The sequence below is a fragment of the Manacus candei genome, unplaced genomic scaffold (assembly GCF_025592945.1).
Source record: "Manacus candei isolate 608988 ecotype Guabito, Panama unplaced genomic scaffold, ASM2559294v1 h1tg000118l, whole genome shotgun sequence".
Taxonomy (NCBI): Eukaryota; Metazoa; Chordata; class Aves; order Passeriformes; family Pipridae; genus Manacus; species Manacus candei.
The window spans coordinates 122,881-148,257 of NW_026138166.1; the positions used below are offsets into that span (position 1 = coordinate 122,881).

Below are 25,377 nucleotides of genomic sequence, written 5' to 3' on the forward strand. Positions count from 1 at the left end.
AAGGTGGCTGGATGGGTGCCGCAGGCGGGATGGACTCTGTGCCAGGGCTGGGCTTGTGGCCAGGGCTGGGGGCTGTGCCCAGCCGGGCTTTGCCCCGGGGGCTCTCGGGGAGGGGGCAGGGAGGAGTCCCGGCAGGGATAAATGTGCTCCTGCCCTTGTGCAGCCTCAGCCAGCGCTGCCCAGGCCCAGAGGAAGATGAAGGTCGCTGTGCTCAGCGTGGCCCTGCTCTTCACCATCCTGCTGAGCCCCCAGGCAGATGCCAAGGTGAGGCCCCCATGACCCGGCCATGGGCCCAGGGATGGGCCCCTTCCCAATCCAGGGGCTCCTCCAGCACTCCTCAGAACCCCCAGCCCCGGGCCAGGCCACTTTCTTCTGGCCACAATTCCCTCTCTCCTTCCCCTTCCCACAATTCAACTCCTGCTGCTGCAGCTCCGCTTCCTCACGGGATGCTTGCACCCGGCTCCGTCCTGGCACAGTCCCAACGCTTCCTGCTCTTTCTGACCCCAAATCCCACCTTTTTGGGACTCCCCATCCCATCCTCTTGGTCCCCTGGGGCATCTCCCCACCATCTCCTCTCTTTCCCAGCCAAGGCAAAGGCCCCACCCAAACTGGGTGGAACTGGGCCAAGCCCCACTGGAGTCCAAGGAGGACAAACAGGCCCAAGCTCCACCCTGGGCTCAAGTGGGACAAGGCCTGGCCAGGCTGAACTGGCACCAACTGGGAAATGCCCTGCCATGGCCCCTTCCCAGGGCCTTTCCTCCAGGCTTTGCCCTCAATGCCTTGCCTTTCCCCCTGCACTGGTGTCCCCAACTTGCCTGGGAGCCGCAATCCCAAAGAGCCCCGCTCAGCCCGGGGGGCAGCCGGGGCTGGAGGGGGTGGGGACACCCGTGTCCCCCCCAGCCCCACAAGGCCAACCCCAACCAAGCCTTTGTTCTCCTCCTGCAGCCCTTTCAGGCCAGCGGCGATGCCTGCGGGGGGGTAAGTCCGGGAGTTGGGGGCACCCAGTGTGGGAAGTGGGGGGCACTTTGGGCCCTCCATCCCTTCCTGGCCCTGGGGACACCCCAGTGACCAGTGATGTCTCCTTGTCTCTCTACAGGGAGCCGTGATAAGCGTGAGTACCAGGGCTTGTGCTGGGCCCAGACCCTCCCCTCTGGTGGCCACCACCCTCCAGGCCATCCCAGTGCTCCCCAGTCCACCCCAGTGTGCACTGGGGAGGCCCTTCCTCAGGGCCCCCACTCTATTCCCACACACCCCAGTCCACCCCACCACACACACACAGGGCATCATTCCCACACCATTTCTTCCCCTCTTTCTCCTCTAATCCTTTCCCTTTCCCATTGCCCATGACACTCGTGTCCAGAAATCCCCTTCCTTGACCCCTCAGTCCCAAAGACCCTCCCAATCCTGTCCAGTTTTCTCCCCTTCCCCATTTCTCCTGCCCCCACCCCTGCCCTGCTTCATTCCCTGGGTCCCCTCCACTGCAATCCCTTCCTCCTCACCTGCATCCCCCACAGTCCCATCCCTTCCACACCCCAATGCCCATCCTGTGGGATCTCCAATTCCCCCTACTTCACCCTCTTTGGGTCCCCTCCTCCTCCCCCCACCCTCCTGCAGGCCCTGAATTCCCCTGGCTCTCCTTGTCTCCATCCCCACCCTGGGCCCTGCAGGAACAGGGATCCCGGGGGAAACTGGGTGCAGTGGGGCTGGGGGGAGCAGAAGGGATTTTCCCCCTCAGACCAGGGGCCAACCATGGGCTGGGGGGTCTGGGGACACCCGTGTCCCTCCCCCAGCCCCACAGGGGCCAATCCTGCTCAAACCTTTGCTCTCCTTCCCCAGCCACTCTGGGGAATAGCAGGAGGTGGATGTGCTGGGGTAAGTCCTGGAGTTGGGATGTCCCCAGTGTGGGAAATGGGGGGAAATGTAGTCCCCCCATCCCTCCTGGGCCTGGGAACACCCCAGTGACCAGTGACACCTCACACTCTCTCTACAGGGAAGCATAAGTTCCAATCGAGTGAAGAGGTCTGAGGTGGGTACCCCGAGTTCTGCTGGGCCCAGACCCTCCCCTCTCATGGCCATGACCCTCCCTTGCATCCCAGTGTGCCCCAGTCCACCCCAGTGTGTCCCACTCAAGCCCAGTGTGTCCCAGTCCACCCCAGTGTGCCCCAGTACATCCCAGTGTGTCCCATTTTACCCCAGTGTGTCTCTAACCCTGCCTTTGTCCCCAGCCCCCCATAGTTGACCTGGTGGAGCTGCTGCGTGAGTGACGCTCGGCTGCCTCTCTGCATGTCCAGGTGAGAAATATGGGAGGCTCCTCAGCCCCCCAAAGGAGCCTGGCAGGGCCCTGGGGGGTCCCTGAGCCCTCTGCAGTGGGCAGAGCTTGGGGACAGCAGAGGGACACGCAGGGGGCTGTCCCTGCTCCGTGTCCCGGGGCAGCTGGACAGAGCTGCCCCCAAGCCTGGCCTTGCACTGGGGGCTCTGCAGACCCCCAGGCTCACCGGGAGGGCAGGGAGGGGCTCGGGGAGGTGTCAGAGCATCTCGGCCTGGGGGGCTCTGGGGGCCACATGGATCTCAGCATCCAATTCCCTTCTCCTGCCCCAGCTCCCTGCAGACAGACAGGGTGGGGACAAGGCCCCTCCCATGTCCCTGTGGGCACCGGGGGTGACGTTTGGGGCTCTGTCTTTCAGGACTGGAAGTGGTGGTGACACCCCTGTCCTGGCCCCCTCCAGCGGCATGAGGAGATGATCATCCCTGGAGGACCCCCCTGATCCCCTGGGTGCCCTGGCAATTTCCCTGCAAGAATCAATAAACCCCTGCAGCAAAACAAATGCTCTGTGTCTGTCTGGGTGTGTGTGTTCCCACCTCCACGGGTGCCTTCCCGTGTCCATGTGTGTTCCCACGTCCCCTGGGGCACCCGGTGGTTTGGGGGCACAGTGGGAAACAGGGTCTGACTGGGGCTGTCCAAGCACCGTCCCCAAGGAGCACAGCTTGGTGTTGGGGCAGGGGAGGGTCAGGGACAATCAGCCAAGGCCCCTCAGTCCTTCCCTGTGCTCTGGGAGGGATGGTGTGGGAAATAAAAAATCGGTTTTATTACAAGCAAATGAATTAAACAAATCACTAACGTAGGAGTTTTTCTTTACTAACCTATAAGGCATATCATGGAGTTGTAAGACACCAGATTCAGCCTGGAATCGGTGTCAGGGAAACCTGGGGACGGGAATAGGGAACTGTAAAATGAATATTGGTAAGGAAACCCCTTATACCATATGGCTGGTCCTGGAAGCCGCCGTGCTGCTGGACACTCCACCTCCCAGCACGACACAGCCAACCAGGGGGAGGGGAACACCTCTTCTATGACATAATCAGAGTTGAACCTTAAGAATGTTTAAAAAGCGGGACTTTTGAATTGGAGGTGTGTTCCTGGGAATCCTGCATGCCTAGGACACCCAACATGTGTTGTAATTAATTTTTCCTTTTCGTTTCATTCATTTTGTTTTGCAAACTTTTGCCATTTGTCTAAATTTAATAAATGAGATTTTTCTCACACTACTGCTCACCCTCTGCACTTAATTACTGAAAAACTAAGGTGCTCTAGTCCAAGGCCTGTTCTGGAACAGGGTTTCCTAGAGTCAGTTGTCCCAATCCTTGAAGGTTGGGAAAAGCCAGGAAAGACGTAGGCAAAGAAGACATTCAGTATTCCTGCTTTTTTCCTGTCCTCTGGAACAAGCTCCCCCATCTTGTTGAGAGATGGGCCCACATTTTCCCTGCTTTTCCTTTTGTCACCTACAGACTTAAAGAAGTCCTTCCTGTTGTCTCTGACATCACTGGCCTGATTCAGTTCCATTTGGGCTTTGGCTTTACCAACTTCACCCCTGCATGCCCAGATAACATTTCTGTTTTCTTTCTTTGCGTCCACTCTCTGTAAGCTTCCTTTTTGTGTTTGAACAACAAGCTCCTTGTCAAGCCATCCATGCAGGCCTCCTGGAATTTTTGCCTGACTTCCTGCTTTTTAGGATGAAACTCTCTTGAGCTCGATAGAAGTGATCCTTGAATATTAACCAGTTCTTTTGTGTCATGGTGCTTTGCAAGGTGTTGCAAAGGCTGTTAAACCCAACAAGTATGGAAAGGGGGTTTCGATGAGAAGAAAATTAGTAGGATCAAACCCAGGATGAATGGGCTCTGTCTGTAGCACTGCGCCAGATTCAATGAAATTTACCAGTAACACAGTTCCCTGTGGCACAGCTGCTGGGATGTGGAGCACAAGTCCTCACTGCTGTGTTAACTTATGAGCCTTGCAGTCATTCAGCCCCCAAGGACAGCTCCGTTTGTGTTCACAGAGATCCAATGACAGTAAGAATCCCTGCCCAGCCTAGTGTTCAAAGGAGACGACAGTGTAGAGATGGGGGAAATAAACTGGGGGATTTGTTCCCCAGTGTCACGGGTTTACTTGTTCTAAAAAACTGAACAGGAATTTTTTTTCCCCTGCTGCCTGTGGGGGAGGGATGTTGAATGGGGAGGACAGTTTTCTGCCTTGGGTGATTACCTACCCAAAGGAGCTGGCTGGCAGAACTACATTCCAGCCTGACAGCTCTCTCTGGGGCTGGGGGGGGCTCCTGAGGAGGTTTTTTCTCCCCTCCTCTCCTTGGAAAGTGGCACTTCACTTTTTGCCTTAACAGAGGCAAGGGGGGTGTGTGTTGGAAAAAGCTCTGAGGCCGTTTTGCTCTCGACCTGGTCATCTGGCTGCTCTCCGGCCTCGGCTTGCCTGCACACTGCTCTGTCTCCAGCCCCAATCTGCTCAGATTTCATCGGAGAGTTTTGTGCTCATCGACGAAACAAGGGGAGTCCTGACCACAGCCAGGCACAGACAGCGTGAGTTTAGTGGGAAAGAAACCGCCCTTCTTTCCCCTTTTCCCCTTCCCCTCCTCGGGGGAAAATCTCCATTTTCGGCTTTTGCTGCGATCCGGGGCCCAACAGCGCCCCCTGCTGGCCAACACCCAGCACTGCAGGCCCCGCCCCTTAGAGATCCAACAGCGCCCCCTGCTGGCCAACACCCAGCACTGCAGGCCCCGCCCCTTAGAGATCCAACAGCGCCCCCTGCTGGCCAACACCCAGCACTGCAGGCCCCGCCCCTCCAGGGATCCAACAGTGCCCCCTGCTGGCCAACACCCAGCACTGCAGGCCCCGCCCCTCCAGGGATCCAACAGTGCCCCCTGCTGGCCAACACCCAGCACTGCAGGCCCCGCCCCTCTGGGGATCCAACAGCGCCCCCTGCTGGCCAACACCCAGCACTGCAGGCCCCGCCCCTTAGAGATCCAACAGCGCCCCCTGCTGGCCAACACCCAGCACTGCAGGCCCCGCCCCTCCGGGGATCCAACAGCTCCTGTCCTATCAACCGGGATTGGAATTGCGCCAGAGCACAGGGAAGTATCAAACTCTTTCCTTTTTTTGAAGGGGACTTTTTGGGCACAGGATTATTGTTTAGTTGGTTTTGTGTTCTTTTGCTGGTTTTGCCAATACACAAATATCCTTTAATAAAGGGCTGTTATCTCTTCCTTTTTTCCATACTTCCTCGATTGGAGCCTCTTAATTTTGGATTTACAATTGCTGAGAGAGAGGACTTTGGTCTACTTCATAACTCATCCTCCTTAGCAAAACATTCCAGTCTATTTACACTCAGACAGGAGGGTAGTGGAGTGGTTTCAACAGGCCCCTGGCATCTGGCCAGGGTCAAACCACGACACAAGGGGAACCAGGAGGATGTGGAGACCCCATCATGGGAGAGTGGAAGGCTCGAACAAAGTTTTAAAAAGCAAAGCCTTGCCAGAGAGTCTGGAGGTGCAGGAAGGACTCCCTGGCTTTCTGAACTCCTTCCCAGGGAAGGGTTTGGGTGCAGCTCAATCCTCTCTTAGCCCTGGACTGTGTTTACTTTAAAGGAATTACAGAGCTCTTAAATCACTTTGTCCCGCAGGTTTTAATGATGGTAAAACAAGAATATTTATATAAAATGAATAATGTACTTTATACGACTGATCAGACAAAAACCCTTAATCAGAACTAATTACTGCACAACAGAAACATTAAAACAATATAAACACTAAAAATCTACTAGTAGAGTCTAATACAGCATGAAGTAGGACAGGGCACTGTAACAAAGCATTTATTGAAGCAGTTCTATTAAAGCTGGCAAACAGAAATAATTATTAAGTAGAGATCTGATGTAACTCACCCAGACCAATGCCTGTGGGGAGAGCTCTTTCTCTCAGCCTTGAGGAGTGACCTTGGAGGGCATCCCCAGTCAAGGGAGGAATCTCCACACACCCCCTAGGGAGGGTTTTGTCAGAAAGAACCCGACTGCATGAGAGGGGACTGGACTTTTTATAGGATAAAGTGATTGAGTGCCAGGCCCACCTTTCCAGGCCAGCTCTCAGCTTATCTGTCAACTCAGACTTCAACCAGCAGGGTGTGTGTTCAACGTTGGACCAATCAGGATGGTTTGAGCAGAGTTAACACTGAGACAACCCCCTGGCTCCAGCAGTTGATCTTGTGTGACAGCTTGATTATGAGCTTGATTGGACCTTGGGTCTGGCCAGGCTGGGACTATCCTGCCACAGTCCACCAGCCAGGGGTCTTCCCAAGGTGGGTCACTGGGAATGTGGGTCACCAAACCTGTTCCCAAGATGGATCCCTCTTCCCGCAGTCGAGGTACTCACAGGGCTTCCCTTACTGGTGGGTCCGTTGGTGTCTGGTCAAGTCAGAGCTCTGCCTGAAGCTCTTCCCACACTCCCCACACTTGTAGGGTCTCTCCCCAGTGTGGATGCGCCGGTGAGTAATGAGGGCAGAGTTCTGTTTGAAGCCCTTCCCACAGTCGGTGCAGCAGAAGGGCCCCTCATCCGTGTGTGTCTGCTGGTGCTTGAGGAGCTCCGAGCTGCTCCGAGACGTCTTCCCACACTCCTCACACTCGTAGGGCTTCTCCCCCGTGTGCATGAGCTGGTGGGCGACGAGTTGAGAATTGTATGTGAAGTTTTTCTTGCATTCCCCACATTTGTAGGGTCAGGGCCCCCATTCCCCAGTGTGGATCTGCTGGTGACAGATCAGGCGGGAGCTGACGCTGAAGCCCTTCCTGCATTCCAAGCACTTGTAGGGCCGTTCCCCCGTGTGCACCCGGCGGTGGGTGAGGAGGTGGGAGCTATAGAGGAAGGTCTTCCCACATTCCTCACACTCGAAGGGCCGTTCCCCTGTGTGGACACGCTGGTGGGCGAGGAGCTTGGAGCTGCTGTTGAAGCTCTTCCCACATTCCAAGCACCTGAAGGGCTTCTCCCTGCTGGGAGGCTGCTCAGGGACCACCAGTTCGCAGCTCCGGCTCACGCTCCGGCCGCCTTCCCGGCACAGGCCGGGTCTTTCCTCCTCAGAGCACCCAGGGCTGGCTTTGGAGCCCCTCCTCCTGAGGGATCTCCGGCCCTTTTCCTCCCCGCTGCCTTCCTGTGCCGTGGAGCCCTTCAAAACGGCCTCTCCCACCAGGCTCTGCTGGGGGGATTTGTCCTCCGTGCCCTCCGTCCTCAGCTCGGGGCCTGGGGCAGGAAGGAAGGACAGGGAGGGGATTTGCCTCCGGCCCAGAGGGAAGAAGGAGGAGAAGGAAGACAGACAAAAAGGAGGGTAGAGAAGGAAAAAGGAAAGGAAGAAATATGGAGGGAAAGAGCAAGAAGAAAAAGAAACACAGAGAGGAAGGAAGAAGAAGAAGAAACAAAGAAGAAGAAAGGAAGAAAAAGGAAGGAAGAAGGAAAGATGAAGAAGGCCCAGAACTGGACACAGCACTCCAGGTGTGGCCTCACCAGTGCCAAGTACAGGGGAAGAACCACTGCCCTGGTCCTGCTGGCCACGCTGGTCCTGAGAGAAGGAAGGAGCAAGGAGACAAGGAATGATGAAAAGGAAGGAGAAGACAGAACAAAGAAAAAGGAGAAAGGAGAGAAAGGAAGGAGAAGAAAGAAGGAGAGAAAGGAAAAAACATAAGGAAGAAGGAGAGGGAGGAACAAGGAGTAGGAAGAAGGAAGGAAAAGGAACAAGAAGTGGAAGTAAGAAGCTCAGGGAAAGGATTTGCCTCCGGCCCAGAGGGAAGGCCAAGGACATCCCCCCAAATCCGGCCCCGGCAGGACGGCGGCGGCAGCGGGGTTGTCCTGCAGCCGGGGGCGATGCTGGGCTGGGAGATACAGGACAAGACAGGGCAAAGGGGCACTGACTTCCTCCTCACCTGCCCGGGGGGCCCATGGCATCTTCCTCTTCCTCGCAGCCTCCTTCATCTGGCCAAGCTTTGGGAAGGAGAAATCCTGATGGAGGGGAAAAACAAGGGCTGAGCGCATTGGGTTGGGGGTTCCTCCTACCCAAGTCCATCTCTAGAAGTCACTGGGCATCCTGTGTGCATAAAAACCTCCAAAACACCAAGTTTCAGCCCAAAAAGCCCCCCGAAACTCCAAAGTTCAGACCAAAAAAACCCATCCTTGAGTTCCCCCTCTCAAGTCTCTCCACTTTGGGGTTCTGGAGGCCCCCCTTTTTTTGGCTGTTGGGGGTCCCACATGTATTGGGGGCCCCCCTCTCCAGGGTCCCGCCCTCTCTGGGCTGCTGGGGGTCCCAGGAATCCCAGGGGTCTTCCCACTTTGGTATTCTGGGGGACCCTTTCTCTGGGTTGCTGGAGGTCCTGCAGTTTCATGACCCTGGGCCCCCCTGGAGCCCCTTCCCAGTTCTCACAGCTCTCCCCCTTTCTCCCTTGCCTTGACCCTGGGACCACCCTGACCCCCAAATCTCCCTGTCTCCCCACTTCCCCACTCCTGCCTTATCCTGCAGGGCAGTCCTAGAGTGTCCCAGGGACCCCCTGAACGCCTCATTCCTGGACATCAGATCCCCCCTGCACCCCCTTATCCAGACCACCACCCCCTGCACCCACTTCCCCAGCTCCAGAACCCCCTGCACCCCCTTTCCCAGCCATCCTGCCTCTCCCAGACTCCCTTTTCCTTTACCCTGCCACTCCCTGGACCCCCATTCCTGCCCATCAGGACCCCCCTGCACCTCCTCTCCAACACTGGCATTCTCACCCCATTCCTCAGCTCCAGGACCCCCCTGCACCCCCTTTCCCAGCCATCCCACCTCTCCAAGTCCCCACACCCTCCCTTCTCCTTCACCCTGCCACCCCCTCCACCCCCACTCCTGCCTTTCCCACTCCCCAACCCCTCCTTTCCTCAACACCCGGCACCCCCTGAACTGCCCTTCCTGCACATCCCGGCTCTCCCCACCCACTGAACCCCCTTTCCCTCACACTGGAGGCCCCTGCACCCTCCTTTCCTGGACACAAGGACCCGAGAGACCCCCTGGGCCTCCTCTCCCAGTCCCTACAGCCCCCCTTTTGCCTTCCCTCTGGGACACCCCCAAAGCCCCATTCCTGGCCACAGGAACCCCCTGGCACCCCCTTATTCTGCACTAAGACCCCCCTGCAACCCCCTTTCCCGCCCAGCCCGCCTCTCCCAGCCCCCAGGCCCTGCTTTTCCTTCACGCTGCTACCCCCTGCACCCCCAGGCCTGCCTTTTCCACAACCCACAGGACCCTTTTCTTTGGAACACGGGGGGACCCCCTGAACCCCGGGTTCTGCCCATTCTCCCGACCCCCAGGACCTCCCTTTCCCCCACACCGCCGACCCCTGGGCAGGGGATCTCCCCGGACCCCCCATCCCACCTCTCCAGAGCCCCGCACTCCCCTTTCCTCGGCCCTGGCATCCCCCAAAACCCCCTTCCCCAGCACTCTGCCCCCCGACAGCCCCAACACTCACCCCAAAAAACACTCCCAGGCTTCCCCCTCTCCCACCTCCCCACTTTGGGGGGCGGGAATTGGGGAACTCCCGCCACTGTTGGGGACAATCAAAGAGTTCCCGACGCGTGGCCGGGGCCTTTGTTCGGCCTGCCGGGAATTCCCAACAAACATCCCGGCCCCCATCAGCCGCTGGGGCCCGGGGGTCCCTCCTCTCCAGGGATCGAGCTGTGGGGACACGAAGGGACCCCCACGGGAACCCCTTTGCCGCTCTCCCACCTCCCCTTCTTCCCCTCTCCCACCCTTTGCCCGTCGCCCCCCGCTGCTTTGGCACTGACCCACCCCCTCTCTCGCTCACTTTGGGGCTCCCAGCCCCTCTTCTCCTTCCCCTCTGCCCCTTTGCCATCGGGGCCCCCCAACTCACCTCGAGCTCCCGGCTCGGGGATGGAGCGGGGGGAGGAGGAGCGGGCAGAGGCAAAGGAGGAGGAAGAGGAGGAGCATCGCCCCCCTGAGCGGGCGGGGAGGGGGAGCTCGGCTGCGGTGGGTTGGGGGTGTGCGGGGGGTTTTGGGGGGATGTTTGGGGCTGAGCCGCAAATGGCCCTCGGGGGGACCTCGGGAGGTGTTTTGGTTTTGTTGGGGGGGATCCCGGGGTGGGTTCCCGGCAGAGGCGGGAGGTGGGCGGGGGGATGCGGGGACCCCCCGCGGTGGGGGTCGGTGTTGCGGGGTCAGGCCCCGCCGCCCCCATTGTCAGCCCGGTGCCGGCGGGGGGGGACGCGACGAGCCCCTTTTTTAGGGCCCCCGGAGTGGGGAGAGCAGAGAGGGGCGACAGCGGAGCTGGGGGACCCCCGGCAGCCTGGGGGGGCGGGAGGGGAAGCGCGGAGAGGGGGAGCCCAGAGGGGGGGCCGGGGACCCCCGGCCCCTGGAAGAGGGGGCTCCGAGAGGGGGGACCCCTGGGATTCCCGGCATCTGCAGCAGCCCGGAAAAGGCAGAACCCGGAGAGGGGGCCCCCAAAACACGAGGGACCTGCAACAGCCTGAACGGGGGGACCCCCAGAACCCCAAAGTGCAGAGAGCAGAGGGAGTGAACTTCGGGGAGGGTTTTTTAGAGCCTTTTCCACGGGCCTCCCTCCCCTGGCTGTGGTCTCCCTGTTTGTCAGCACTGTCAGGTTTGCCCACCTGAAGCCCCCCTCCATCTCCTCCCCGCTGCTGGAACTGCTGAGGTCAGTTCTGGACTCAGTGGTTCCAGTTTTCCCATGGGATCATCCCCTTGGGCATGGGATCCACAATTCCCAAAATCGTCCCTGAATCCCACCCCAAAGCCTCCCATTCCCGACCCCCTGGATCCCTGTGTTCCCCTGGGAGTGTCCCAGTATTCCCGCGGGAGCGTCCCGGGATCGTCCCGCCGGGAATGGGATCTGCAATTCCCGGCCTGGGACCCCAAAATCCCAGTTTTCCCGTGGGATCATCCCCTTGGAAATGAGATCCAGAATTCCCAAATTGAGACCCCCAAATCCTCCCTGATTCCCACCCCAAACACCTCTTTCTGGCCTCTTTTTCCATGCTTTATCCCAATTTTCTCAAGGGATCATCCTGTGTTTTCCATGGGATCATCCCCTCGGGAACGGGGTCTGCAATTCCCAACCTTCCCCTCCCCCCCCCAATTTGGGACCAAAAACGCGGCCTCACCCCCGTCCTAAAATCCGGCATGTGGGGTCTGGGTCGCCCCAAGAGGTTGGGGTGGGATTCACATGTGCGGATCGCGGAATTCCGGGAGAATTTTTGGAATTTCCGGAGTGTTTTTTTTCTTAATACTGTTATTCAGGGTTGTAGCAAACCATGCGGTTGGTGGATTAAAATGGAAACATTTGGAGGAGCCCAGAGGGTGAAATCCAGGACTTGGCGATGCCACGAGGGGATTCAGGTGTTTATGGGATTCAGTTGTTTATGGGAGGGGAAAAATCAGGGAAAAGGGGGAAAAAAAAACCGGGCAAAGCCGAAAAACTGCGGCTGGAGGACTGACGATAGAGTTGGTGCGGGCAGAGCGGCGCGGCGTGCGCGCCTCCGTCTCGGTTTTCACTTCCGGCGCCGCCATGTTGGGGAGGTCGGCGGGGCGACTGGCGGGGGTCGTGGCGCTGGTCACGGGTGGGTTTTGGGGGGGATTTTGTGGTGTTTTGGGGGCGAGAGGGAAGGGGAGACCCCCAGGGTTGGAGTGGGGGGGAACTTAGGGCGGGGAGACCCCCGGGAGGGACGCTGGGAGGGGTTAAAGGTGACACTGGTGATACTAGGAGGGTCACTGGTGATACTGGGATGGTCACAGACCACTCTGGTGACACTGGGGGAGGTCACTGGTGACACTAGATCCCACTGGTGACACTGGGAGGACACCGGGAGGGGTCACAGACCCCACTGGTGACACTGGGGGGGTTATTGGTGACACTGGGAGGGGTCACTGGTTAAAGTGGTCCCCACTGGTGCCATCGGGCAGTCATTGGTCCTCCGGGTCGCCAGGGGGCGCCAGGGGCGGTTCCCATACCCCTCAATGGCCCCGGTTATTCATTGGCCCTCCGAACCGCCAGGGGGCGCCAGGGGCGGTTCCTTTACCCTTTAATGGCCCCGGTTATTCATTGGCCCTCCGAACCGCCAGGGGGCGCCAGCGGCATCGGCCGCGCCGTGAGCGGCCGCCTGGCCCGCGAGGGCGCGCGCGTGGCCGTGGCCGATCGCGACATGTCGGGGGCGGCGGCGACAGCGAAAGGGCTCCCCCGGCACTGCCCCCCCGACCACGGAGCTTTCCAGGTGGATGTGGCCGATCCCAAAAGCGTCGCCGGGATGGTGAGGGGGGTGCAGGTAATGTCGCCGCCGCCTCCCCCCCACCGGTGACATGTCGCGAGAGTGTCACACCCTCCCCAGTGTCCCGCAGTGTCCCTGAGTGACCCCCGATATCCGCAATGTCGCCCTCAAAATTCCCAAATCCACCCAAAATCACTCGCAGTATTCACAAATTCCCACAAATTCCTTCCTATTCCCACAAAATTCTTGGGAAATCGCAGCCAAACGGCCCCAAATTGCAGGAAAAGCCCCCCCAAATCCACCCAAAATCGACCCAAATCCTCCCCAATTCACCCCAAATCACCCCCAGAATTCCCAAATTCCCTACAAATCCACCCAACCCAGACCCAAATCCACCCCAAATCACCTCCAGAACTCACAAATTCCCCCAAAACTTGCAAATTCCCACAAACTCCCCCAAAATTCCATCCGATTCCCACCAAATTCCTGGAAAATTGCAGCCAGCCGTCTCCAAATTGCAGGAAAACCTCCACAATTCCCTCCAAAATCGACCCAAATTCCCTCGCATTCCCCCCAGAATTCCCAAATCCCCAAAACTAGACCCAAATCCACCCCAAAATCACCCCCAAAGCTCCCAAATCCCCATGATTTCCCCAAAACTCACAAATTTCCTCAAAATTCCATCCGATTCCTACCAAATTCCTGGGAAATTGCAGCCAAATGCCCCCAAATTGCAGGAAAAAAACCCCAAATCTGCCCTAAATTAACCCAAATCCACCCCAGAATTCCCAAATCCACCCAACCCAGACCCAAATCCACCCCAAAATCACCCCCAAGACTCCCAAATCCCCACAAGTTCCCCCCAAATTCCCCAAATTTCCATCAAATCCCCACCCAGTTCCTGGAAAATTGCAGCCAAATGGCCCCAAATCCCAAGAAAACCCCCTCAAATCTGCCCAAAACCAACCTGAATCCACCCCAGGATTCCCAAATCCACCCAAATCCACCCAAAATGGACCCAAATCCCCCCCAATCCTCCCCAAATCACCCCTCGATGTCCCCAAATGTCCCCCCAGGAGCACTTTGGGGTTCCCCCCCGTGTCCTGGTGTCCTGTGCCGGGATCACCCGCGACCAGATGTTCCTGGAGATGGGAGAGCGGGAATTCCGGGAGGTGCTGGGGGTGAACCTGGAGGTGAGAGGGGACACTGGGGACACTGGGGGGACACTGGGGACATTGGGGGGACATTGGGGACATTGGGGGACATTGGGGGGACAGTGGGGGACATTGGGGACATTGGGGGACATTGGGGGGACATTGGGGACATTGGGGGACATTGGGGATATTGGGGGGACATTGGGGGACATTGGGGACATTGGGGGGACATTGGGGGGACATTGGGGACATTGGGGGACATTGGGGGGACATTGGGGACATTGGGGGACATTGGGGATATTGGGGGGACATTGGGGGACATTGGGGACATTGGGGGGACATTGGGGGGACATTGGGGGACATTGGGGGGACATTGGGGACATTGGGGGGACATTGGGGGGACATTGGGGGACATTGGGGGGACATTGGGGACATTGGGGGGACATTGGGGGGACATTGGGGGGACATTGGGGGACAGGGGGTCATTGGGGACAATGGGGGACACTGGGGGACATTGGGGGGACATTGGGGGGACATTGAGGACATTGGGGGACATTGGGGGGGTTGTGCCACCCCCGATGTCCCCCCGCTGCCCCCTCAGGGGACGTTCCTGGTGACACAGGAGGTGACAAAGGCCTTGGTGACATCGGGGGACCCCGGGGGGGCCTCCCTGGTCCTCGTGGGCAGCGTGGTGGCCAAGGTGGGACCCCCACTTGTCACTGTCCCTGTCACTTGTCACTGTCCCTGTCACTTGTCACTGTCCCTGTCACTTGTCACCGTCAGTGTCCCCGAAATGGGGGTAAAAGCCCTAAAAATGGGGATAAAGCCCCTGAAAACACCAATTTTAGGGGAATTTGGGGACACCAGGGGGGTTCTAGGGATGTCCCCTCCCCCCCTTTGTCATTGTCACTTGTCACTGTCCCCTCCCCCCTGCCCAAAACTGGGGATAAACCCCCCAAAATTGGGGATAAAACCCCCAGAGACACGAATTTTGGGGGGCTTTGGGGACACTGGGGGGGGGTGTGGACACCGAGGGGGGTCCCAGGGGGGTCCCCTCCCCTTTGTCATTGTCCCCTCCCCCCCAGGTGGGGAATTTGGGCCAAACCAACTACGCGGCCTCCAAGGGGGGGGTGGAGGGGCTGACCCGGAGCGTGGCCAAGGAGGTGGCCAGGTGGGGACATTGGGGGACATCTGGGGACATTTGGGGACATTTGGGAGGGGACAAGGGAAAATGGGGGGGAAAGGGAGAAAATTGGGGGATTTGGGGGGAATTCGGGGGAAAAATTGGGGGGAAAGTGGGGAAATTTGGGGGGAAATGGGGAAAGTTGGGGGATTGGGGGGAAAATTTGGGGGATTTTGGGGGGGAATTGAGGGGATTTGGAGGGAAAATTGGGGGATTTTGGGGGAAATTGGGGGGGAAATGCGGAATTGGGGGGGGAACTGGGGGAAAGGAGGAAGAAATGGGGGGAAATTGGGGGGAAATTGGGAAAATTTAAGGGGGAAATGGGGAAAAATTGGAGAGAAAAGGGGGAATTTGGGGGGAAATATGGAAAAATTGGGGAACTGGGGGGAAAAGGGGGAAGAACTGGGGAAAACTGGGGAGAAAATTGGGAAATGGGGAAAAATTGGGGGGGAGAATTGGGGGAATTTGGAGGGAAATTGGGGGGAAAAGGGGAAGAAATGGGGAAAACTGGGGGGGAAATTGGGAAATGGAGAAAAAGGGGGGAAATTGGGGGAATTTGGAGGGAAATGGGGAAAAATTGGGGGGAAATCAGGGGGAAAACTGGATTGGGGGTTTGGTGACCCAGGAGGGGGTTGGTGACACCCTGTGGGGGGGTGACACGGGTCAGGGGGACCCCTCTGACCCCCCCAAATCCCCTTCCCAAGGTTTGGGATCCGCTGCAATTCCGTCCTGCCGGGATTTATCGTCACCCCCATGATGGACAAAGTGCCCCTAAAAGTGCTGGACAAGGTGACAGCGGGGGGGTGGCACCTCCTGGGGACATTGGGGGGACATTGGGGGACATTGGGGACATTGGGGACATTGGGGACATTGGGGGGACATTGGGGGTCATTGGGTGTCATTGAGGACATTGGGGGAAATTGGGGACATTGGGGACATTGGGGATGTTGGGGGTCATTGGGGACATTGGGGGACATTGGGGACATTGGGGAGGTGACACCAGAGGTGACCCTCGTGTGTGTGTGTGTGTGTGTCTCCCCCCCCGTCCCAGTTTGCAGGGATGGTGCCACTGGGACGACTGGGGGACCCTGAGGGTGAGTTGGGGACACTTTGGGGACACTTTGGGGACACTTGGAGGTGCCACCACCCCCCGGTGTCCCCCAGACGTGGCAGACGTGGTGGCTTTCCTGGCGTCGGGGGACAGCGGCTACGTCACCGGGGCCACCCTGGAGGTGACAGGTGGGGACCCCCCATGTCCCCAGTGTGTCCCCAGTGTCCCCAATGTCCCCCCAGTGTCCCCCCAATGTCCCCAATGTCCCCCCACTGTCCCCCCAGTGTCCCCCCAATGTCCCCAATGTCCCCCCAGTGTCCCCCCAATGTCCCCCCTTTCTCTCTCTCATTCCAGGGGGTCTCTTCATGTGACGGATCCAGCCCCTCCCCCCCGATGTCCCCTCAATGTCCCCCCAATGGGGGGGAGGGGCAGACCTCAAAATTTGGGGGGATAAAGGGGAGGGACCCCAAAATTTGGGGGGGTTGAGGCTGGGAGCCCAAAAATGGGGGGAAGAAGCAAGGGGGGACCCCTAAAATTTGGGGAGATTGAGGGACAGGACTCAAAAATTTGGGGGGGGGGAGACCTCAAAATTTGGGGGGATAAAAGGGAGTACCCCAAAATTTGGGTGGGGGACAAAAGGGGAGGGGGCCAAAAATTGAGGAGGGTCCCAAAATTGGGGGGAGGGGCCTAAAGTAGGGGAGGGACCCCCCCAAAATATGGGGGAGGAACCGCAAAACTGGGGGGGTCGAGGGAGGGGGGTGGAAGCCTCTCGATAAAAACACCTGGAGCTGTTGCCATGGAGATGTTTATTGGCCACGCCCACCCCAGGCCACACCCACCAAGACCACACCCACCCCTCCCCTCCCTTAAATCTCTAAAACGACAAAAATAAACATTTTGGACCCAAAATTTGGGGGGTTTTTTGGGGTGGGGGGTTGGGAAGGGTCCTTAAAATTTGGGAGGGGTGTCAAATGTGGCCCCGCCCCCTCTTGACCCCTTCCCCCCTAAAACCTCCTCTTAAACGACACAAATAAACATTTTGGACCCCAAATTTTGGAGTTTTTTGAGGCAACCCCCCCCAACATTAATCCATAATATCCGTGGGTTCCCATCAATCCCAAATGATCTCAAATTCCAAATGGTCCCAAATTATTCCAAATAGTCCCAAATGATCCCAAATCCTACATGGTCCCCAAACTCAAATCCCAAATCCCATGTGGTTCCAAATCCCAAATAAACCCCAAATCCCAAGTAAACCCTAAATCACCAATGATCCCCAATCCCATGTAGTTCCAAATCCCATATAAAAGCAAATCCCAGATGCTCCCAAATAACCCCTAAATCCCGAATAATTCCCAATCCCATATATTCCCAAATCTCAAATAAACCCCTAAATCCCCAATAATTCCTAAATCCCAAATAAACCCCCAATCCCCAAGAATTCCCAATCCCATATATTCCCATGTCCCAAATAATAGCAAATCCCAGATGTTCCCAAATCCCAAATAACCCCCAAATCCCCAGTACTTCCCAAACCCATGTAATCCCAAATGCCAAATAAACCCCAAATCCCAAATAATAACAAATCCCATTGAGGTGGTTTGAAGCTGGCTCCCTGCCAAGTCTCCAAACCTCACCACAAGAGCTCCCCCCCAAAACCAAGGGAGAAGAGAAAAGAAAACCAAGAGAACCGAAACGAGAGGCAGACAGCTGAAGCAATATATATATATATATAAATATAAATATATTTACACTTATATTACATTTATATACAATTGAAATATATGTACAATTTCAAAAGGAAAGGGGAAAGGGAAGGGGAAGGATAAAAAGGAACAAAAGCAAAATAAAATATACACGATCACTCTCCCAAGATCTAACAACGAAAAGAATTAGCAAAGGAGATCCCACTGCTCTCCTTGGGACAACAGAAAGTGGCTCTGGAACGACCCCGGCACCCTCCGTCTGCCAAGGCCGGCTGGGCCTTACCAGGCCTCGCTCCCCAACCCGACAGACTCCACACAGGGAACCTGCACCTCCAAAGCTGGAAGGAAAGAGGGCAAAGGCCTCTCCTCCTTTCTTCTTATAGCCCGGCTTAGGTAAAAATCGTGGGGAATAGCGGGGAAATCTGGGCACTGCCTTGGTCACAGACTGGTCACGAAGGAAGGCCCAGACTAAAGTACCAGAGACATCACATCCCCCTCTGTGACATCACATCCCCCTCTGTGACATCACATCCCCCTCTGTGACATCACATCCTCCTCTGTGACATCACATCCCCCTCTGTGACATCACAGCCTCCTCTGTGACATCACATCCTCCCCATGACATCACATCCCCCCTCTGTGACATCACATCCCCCTCTGTGACATCACAGCCTCCTCTGTGACATCACAGCCTCCCCATGACATCACATCTCTCCTGTGACATCACATGCTCCTCTGTGACATCACATCCCCCTCTGTGACATCACATCCCCCTCTGTGACATCACAGCCTCCTCTGAGACATCACATCTCTCCTGTGACATCACATCCCCCTCTGTGACATCACAGCCTCCTCTGTGACATCACATCCTCCTCCGTGACATCACATTCTCTTCTGTGACATCACATCTCTCCTGTGACATCACAGCTCCTCTATGATGTCACATCCCCCTCTGTGACACCACAACTCCCCTATGAGATTACATCCTTCCGGTGACATCACATCCTTCTGGTGACATCACATCCTCCCAATGACATCACATCCTCCTCTGACACCACAGCTCCCCTATGACATCACATCCTTCCTGTGACATAACATCTCCTCTATGACATCACACCCCCTATGACATCACGTCCTCCTCTGTGACATCACATCTCTCCTATGCCATCACAGCTCCTCTATGACATTGCATCCATCATATGACATCACATCCTTTCTGTGACATCACATCCTCCCCGTGATGTCAAGGCGATATGTGATGTCACAGGGGAGGACGTGACATCACAGGGACGATTTGATATCACAGCAGAGGTTTGATGTCACAGGATGGATGTGATGTCACAGAGGAGGATGTGATGTCAGAGGAGGATGTGACTGCTCCATCTCAGAGTCACCTCAGAGGGGCCCTCACGGGTACCTTGTCCCTCTAAGTTTTTCATGTTATCCCACAGAATTCCCGGAACAAGCCTGATCTTGTGCCCCTCCCCCATCATGTCCCATTTAGAGCCCTGGGACACTGTGGAACCTCATGGAACCAAGGGGCCACTGTGACACCACAGGGCTTCATGGAACCCAAGGGACCCTGGGACACTGTGGGGGCTCAGGGAACCAAAGGGACCCTGGGACACTGTGGGGGCTGATGGAACCAAAGGGACCCTGGGACACTGTGGGGGCTCATGGAACCCAAGGGACCATGGGACACTGTGGGGGCTCATGGGACCAAAGGGACCCTGGGACACTGTCAGGAGCCTCGTGGTGCCCAGGGCTGAGGAATCCCGTGGGTGCAGGTGGCTCAGGGAGCAGCTGCAGTTGGAGCTGTGGGATGAGCTCTGGGTGAGGGGCCTCAGACCAAAGGCCGTGAGCTGCTGACCCTGGAGCAGCCAAGGGAGAGGACACTTGGAGACAGGGCAGGAGCCCAGGACTCAGCAGGAAGAGCAGTTTGTGTGCTTGGAGTGTAAGGGGATAAAACCCCAAGGAATTTTTTGTTGGGGGTCCTTCCTTGAGGCACCAACTCAGGCTGTTTCTGTGTTTCTTCACAAGAAATAAATTGTTTTATAGTTTTTTTAAGATATCAGAGACTCTGCCACGGGAAACCTGCAATGGAAGCAGTGAGGAAACCTGGTCTGACTGTGAGAGTGGGGGGTGTGGGGAGTCAAAGGGGATCCGTCGGGTCACTGGAGCTGCTGCTGCTGGGAAGGGGCCTGAGTGTCAGCAGTGCCAGTCTGGGCTGGTGGGAGAGTGACTGCCAGGGAGTCTTGGGAATGGTGAGCCTGGGAAGTTCCCTTAAGAGTGTGAGGGGGATCTCGTGTGCAGAGACCCCCAGGAGCCCCCTGAGCCGCTCTGCTCATAGCAAGGATGCAGAGAAGGCAGAGTTACTGAACACCTTTGCACTGACAAGACCTCAGGGATCTCTGGCCTGGGAGACCAGGCTATAGGAATGTTGGAAGAAAGACCTTGCCTTGCTCAAGGAAGATTGGGTCAGAGAACACCTCCAAAAACTCTACCCCAAGTCTGTGGGACACTTGATGAGCTCCTGTCACCAAGGGGACCCTGTGACACTGTGGGACCTCGTGGTTATCAGTCTCTTCCAAATGTTGTGTGCAACTAGAGAGGCAAAACAGGGGAGCCTGAGCGTGTTGATCCAAACTATTCCCATCTCACCTGAAGATGTCCCTGCTGACAGAGGTCCTGTGTGTTCCATCTGCTCTCTGGGCACTTGCATCCTTTGAGAGCTGCCCATCACTCTGGTAGCCAAGAGCACAGGGCAGGGGATCCCCTGGAGGGGGAGCAGAGACATCTTTCCTAGATCACCTTGTTCAGAGTCCCATCCAACCTGGCCTTGAATGTTTGCAGGGATGGGGCATCCGCCACCTCCCTGCAAATATGTTCCTGTGTTTCAGCATTCTCCTATAAAATATTTCTTCTTTATCTCTAGTCTGAACTTACCCTCTTTTAATTTAAGCCCCTCACTCCCTGTCCTATTAGGACAGGCCCTACTGAACCCTTTGCCCACGTCTCTAAAAAGCTGCCTTGAAGCACTGGAAGGCCCCAAGGAGGTCTCCCCACAGGCTTTTCTTCTGCAGGCTGAAGAGCCCCCACTCTCTCAGCCTGTCTCCATGCGAGAGGTGCTGCAGCCCTGGGATCCCCTGGGTGGCCTCCTCTGGAAGTGCCCCAAGAGGTGCGTGTCTGTGCTGTGCTGAGGAGCCCATGGAGCTGCAGGAGATGCCAGGGCTGGCAGGGGAATCCCCCCAAGCCATTGCCATTGCGGGTGGGTGCGTTGCAGACAGCCAGAGGAGCCCAGAGCTGGAGGCAGCACTGCAGGGGGGTCTCAGCTGAGCGGAGCAGAGGGGCAGAACCCCCCTGCCCTGCTGCCCACGCTGTGGGATGAACCCAGGACACGGGGGGGTTGTGGGCTGTGAGCTCCCATTGCTGGCTCCCATCCTGCTTTTCATCCCCCACTATCCCCATGGCCTTGGATGCAGGGCTGCTCTCCATCCCTTCAGCCCCGAGCCTGGCCCTTGAGATCTGGGGGCATTTGACACCCGCTGGCTCCTTTGATCCCCTTTCCCATCCCTCCCAGAGCCCAGGGAAGGACTGAGGGGCCTTGGCTGATTGTCCCTGACCCTCCTCTGCCCCAACACCAAGCTGTGCTCCTTGGGGACGGTGCTTGGACAGCCCCAGTCAGACCCTGTTTCCCGCTGTGCCCCCAAACCACCGGGTGCCCCAGGGGACGTGGGAACACACATGGACACGGGAAGGCACCCGTGGAGGTGGGAACACACACACCCAGACAGACACAGAGCATTTGTTTTGCTGCAGGGGTTTATTGATTCTTGCAGGGAAATTGCCAGGGCACCCAGGGGATCAGGGGGGTCCTCCAGGGATGATCATCTCCTCATGCCGCTGGAGGGGCCAGGACACGGGTGTCACCACCACTTCCAATCCTGAAAGACAGAGCCCCAAACATCACCCCCGGTGTCCACAGGGACATGGGAGGGGCCTTGTCCCCACCCTGTCTGTCTGCAGGGAGCTGGGGCAGGAGAAGGGAATTGGATGCTGAGATCCATGTGGCCCCAGAGCCCCTGAGCCCGGGATGCTCTGACACCTCCCCGAGCCCCTCCCTGCCCTCCCGGTGAGCCTGGGGGTCTGCAGAGCCCCCAGTGCAAGGCCAGGCTTGGGGGCAGCTCTGTCCAGCTGCCCCGGGACACGGAGCAGGGACGGCCCCCTGCGTGTCCCTCTGCTGTCCCCAAGCTCTGCCCACTGCAGAGGGCTCAGGGACCCCCCAGGGCCCTGCCAGGCTCCTTTGGGGGGCTGAGGAGCCTCCCATATTTCTCACCTGGACATGCAGAGAGGCAGCCGAGCGTCACTGGCGCATCAGCTCCACCTGGTCAGCCACGGGGGGCTGGGGACAAAGGCAGGGTTAGAGACACACTGGGCTGGTTCTGGGACGAACTGGGCAGGACTGGGACACACTGGGGTGGACTGGGACACACTGGGCTGTACTGGGGCACACTGGGCAGGACTGGGACACACTGGGATTCTGGGGAGGGTGGTGGCCATGAGAGGGGAGGGTCTGAGCCCAGCAGAACTTGGGATACCCACCTCAGACCTCTTCACTCGACCGATATCCATGCCTCCCTGGAGAGAGAGCATGAGGTGTCACTGGTCACTGGGGTGTTCCCAGGCCCAGGAGGGATGGGGGGACTCCATTTCCCCCCATTTCCCACACTGGGGACATCTCAACTCCAGGACTTACCCCAACACATCCACCTCCTCCTTGTCCCGAGATTGGCTGGGGAAGGAGAGCAAAGGTTTAAGCAGGATTGGCCCCTGTGGGGCTGGGGGAGGGACACGGGTGTCCCCAGACCCCCCAGCCCATGGTTGGCCCCTGGTCTGAGGGGGAAAATCCCTTCTGCTCCCCCCAGCCCCACTGCACCCAGTTTCCCCCGGGATCCCTGTTCCTGCAGGGCCCAGGGTGGGGATGGAGACAAGGAGAGCCAGGGGAATTCAGGGCCTGCAGGAGGGTGGGGGGAGGAGGAGGGGACCCAAAGAGGGTGAAGTGGGTGGAATTGGGGATCCCACAGGATGGGCATTGGGGTGTGGAAGGGATGGGACTGTGGGGGATGCAGGTGAGGAGGAAGGGGTTGCAGTGGAGGGGACCCAGGGAATGAAGCAGGGCAGGGGTGGGGGCAGGAGAAATGGGGAAGGGGAGAAAACTGGAAGGGACTGGGAGGGTCTTTGGGACTGAGGTGTCAAGGAAGGGGATTTCGGGACACGAGTGTCATGGGCAATGGGAAAGGGAAAGGATTAGAGGGAAAGAAGGGAAGAAATGGTGTGGGAATGATGCCCAGTGTGTGTGTGGTGGGGTGGACTGGGGTGTGTGGGAATAGAGTGGGGGCCCTGAGGAAGGGCCTTCCCAGTGCACACTGGGGTGGACTGGGGAGCACTGGGATGGCCTGGAGGGTGGTGGCCACCAGAGGGGAGGGTCTGGGCCCAGCACAAGCCCTGGTACCCACCGGGCCGCCGATCCCGCCTGCCTGTAGAGAGACAAGGAGACGTCACTGGTCACTGGGGTGTCCCCAGTGCCAGGAAGGGATGGGGGGCCCAAAGTGCCCCCCACTTCCCACACTGAGTGCCCCCCAACTCCCAGACTTACCTCCCCACATTGGACGCTGTCGACCTCAATGGGCTGCAGGAGGAGAGCAAAGGCTTGGTTGGGGTTGGCCTTGTGGGGCTGGGGGGGACACGGGTGTCCCCACCCCCTCCAGCCCCGGCTGCCCCCCGGGCTGAGCGGGGTTCTTTGGGATTGCGGCTCCCAGGCAAGTTGGGGACACCAGTGCAGGGGGAAAGGCAAGGCATTGAGGGCAAAGCCTGGAGGAAAGGCCCTGGGAAGGGGCCATGGCAGGGCATTTCCCAGTTGGTGCCAGTTCAGCCTGGCCAGGCCTTGTCCCACTTGAGCCCAGGGTGGAGCTTGGGCCTGTTTGTCCTCCTTGGACTCCAGTGGGGCTTGGCCCAGTTCCACCCAGTTTGGGTTGGGCCTTTGCCTTGGCTGGGAAAGAGAGGAGATGGTGGGGAGATGCCCCAGGGGACCAAGAGGATGGGATGGGGAGGCCCAAAAAGGTGGGATTGGGGGTCAGAAAGAGCAGGAAGCGTTGGGACTGTGCCAGGACGGAGCCGGGTGCAAGCATCCCGTGAGGAAGCGGAGCTGCAGCAGCAGGAGTTGAATTGTGGGAAGGGGAAGGAGAGAGGGAATTGTGGCCAGAAGAAAGCGGCCTGGCCCGGGGCTGGGGGTGCTGGGGAGTTCTGGGGGAGCCCCTGGATTGGGAAGGGGCCCATCCCTGAGCCCATGGCCGGTTCATGGGGGCCTCACCTTGGCATCTGCTGGGGGGCTCATCAGGATGGTGAAGAGCAGGGCCACGCTGAGCACAGCGACCTTCATCTTCCTCTGGGCCTGGGCAGCGCTGGCTGAGGCTGCACAAGGGCAGGAGCACATTTATCCCTGCCGGGACTCCTCCCTGCCCCCTCCCCGAGAGCCCCCGGGGCAAAGCCCGGCTGGGCACAGTCCCCAGCCCTGGCCACAAGCCCAGCCCTGGCACAGAGTCCATCCCGCCTGCGGCACCCATCCAGCCACCTTCCCCGGCATCCCTCCAGCTTCCTGCACGGGGCAGCTGCCCCTGGAAGGGCCCAGGCCCCTGGGGGTGCCAAGGGGGTGGGCAGGGAGCTGAAAGCAGCTGCATACCCTGTGGGGACAATCCCACACAACACAATCCATCCTCCAACCGCCTCCAAAGCATGATCCACCCATGTCCTCCTGCCCATCCCTTCCAGAGCTTTCCCTCTGGGACACCCCAGAGCTCAGCCCAGCCCCAAACGCAGGATGTCTGAGCACAATTGTCCCTGTTCCCACTCCAACCCCTTGGCTGAACGCAGGGCAGGCACTGACCCCCTTCTTGGGGCACCAGGAGCCCGGGATCAGGGAAACAGGGAGCTGGGAGATAAAGGGGCTGACGGGCAATGGGCACAGGCGGGTGACTGGGATCTCCAGTCTGGGCAGGCACTGGGGAGCACTGGGCAATGCTGGCCCTGGCACACAAGGGCTGGGCCCAGGGAAGTGCTGGGGTGGTGGCAGTGCCCGGCTCCAGCCCATTTGCGGGCACTGCAGCCCCCAAGTGGTGCAGGCCCAGCCACGGCCTCCCCGAGCAGAGCCCAGAGGGGCAGATGCCCTTTGCTGGCCCTGCCCCTGTCCCAGCTGGGCACACCGTGTCCTCCCGCATCAGCCGGGCCCCGCTCTGCTGAGCTGGCCCAGGCAGGGGGGGCCAGGCACTGGCAGCCCAGCAGGGCTCTGGCTCCACACTGGGCTGGCCCTGGCACACAGCTGCCCCAGTGCCCCTGTCCCCAGGGATGGCCCTGCCCTGCCCTGGGCCCAGCGCTGGCCCTCAGCAGGATGGCACCTTCCCGCCCCACTCTCCCTCCCTCCTCACCCACCTCACAGGCCCCTCTGGGCTGGGACCCCCGTGGGCACAGATCAAGGACAGCCACTGAGCGGGGGCTCCCGGCACCTGCCACAGCCTCAATTCTCCACTCACCATTGGCCACAGTTCCGCTACACCTTTCATCCTTACGGGCCCCTGACCACACACAAGAGACCATTGTGGGGCAGCTGGGAAAACATCTCAGCTGAATGACTTGACTATTTGCCTTGCATTTTCCC

The 25,377-nt window shown here is 58.3% G+C and overlaps 2 protein-coding genes across 3 annotated transcripts; one reads left to right on the top strand and one right to left on the bottom strand.

Moving 5' to 3' along the window:
- Window positions 1–6,930: 6,930 nt before the first annotated feature.
- On the bottom strand, window positions 6,931–11,702 carry LOC127462000 (zinc finger protein with KRAB and SCAN domains 1-like). Of its 2 annotated transcripts, none has more exons than XM_051770261.1 (3): window positions 11,472–11,702; window positions 8,243–8,318; window positions 6,931–7,565 (listed from the first exon to the last, which is right to left on the bottom strand). In XM_051770261.1, the coding sequence occupies exons 1-3, from the start codon at window positions 11,490–11,492 to the stop codon at window positions 7,048–7,050; spliced, it is 615 nt and encodes a 204-aa protein (XP_051626221.1). In that variant the 5' UTR covers window positions 11,493–11,702; the 3' UTR covers window positions 6,931–7,047. The 2 variants fall into 2 exon arrangements, with proteins under 2 accessions (XP_051626221.1, XP_051626222.1); XM_051770262.1 differs by lacking the exon at window positions 11,472–11,702 and adding an exon at window positions 10,129–10,376.
- A 93-nt stretch (window positions 11,703–11,795) lies between these two features.
- On the top strand, window positions 11,796–16,441 carry LOC127461997 (estradiol 17-beta-dehydrogenase 8-like). The gene is made up of 9 exons (XM_051770258.1): window positions 11,796–11,927; window positions 12,430–12,629; window positions 13,649–13,765; window positions 14,328–14,426; window positions 14,812–14,897; window positions 15,614–15,698; window positions 15,961–16,003; window positions 16,074–16,148; window positions 16,315–16,441. The coding sequence occupies exons 1-9, from the start codon at window positions 11,876–11,878 to the stop codon at window positions 16,329–16,331; spliced, it is 774 nt and encodes a 257-aa protein (XP_051626218.1). The 5' UTR covers window positions 11,796–11,875; the 3' UTR covers window positions 16,332–16,441.
- Window positions 16,442–25,377: the final 8,936 nt, after the last annotated feature.

Coding starts and splice junctions, on each gene's coding strand:
- LOC127462000 (XM_051770261.1), bottom strand. CDS start 11,492: ATGCCGGATTTTAGGACGGGG. Junction 8,319..11,471: donor TGCCGGATTTTAGGACGGGG/GTGAGGCCGCGT, acceptor CCCCTCCATCAG/GATTTCTCCTTCCCAAAGCT. Junction 7,566..8,242: donor GCCATGGGCCCCCCGGGCAG/GTGAGGAGGAAG, acceptor TTCCTGCCCCAG/GCCCCGAGCTGAGGACGGAG.
- LOC127461997 (XM_051770258.1), top strand. CDS start 11,876: ATGTTGGGGAGGTCGGCGGGGCGACTGGCGGGGGTCGTGGCGCTGGTC. Junction 12,630..13,648: donor GGATGGTGAGGGGGGTGCAG/GTAATGTCGCCG, acceptor ATGTCCCCCCAG/GAGCACTTTGGGGTTCCCCC. Junction 16,004..16,073: donor ACGACTGGGGGACCCTGAGG/GTGAGTTGGGGA, acceptor GGTGTCCCCCAG/ACGTGGCAGACGTGGTGGCT.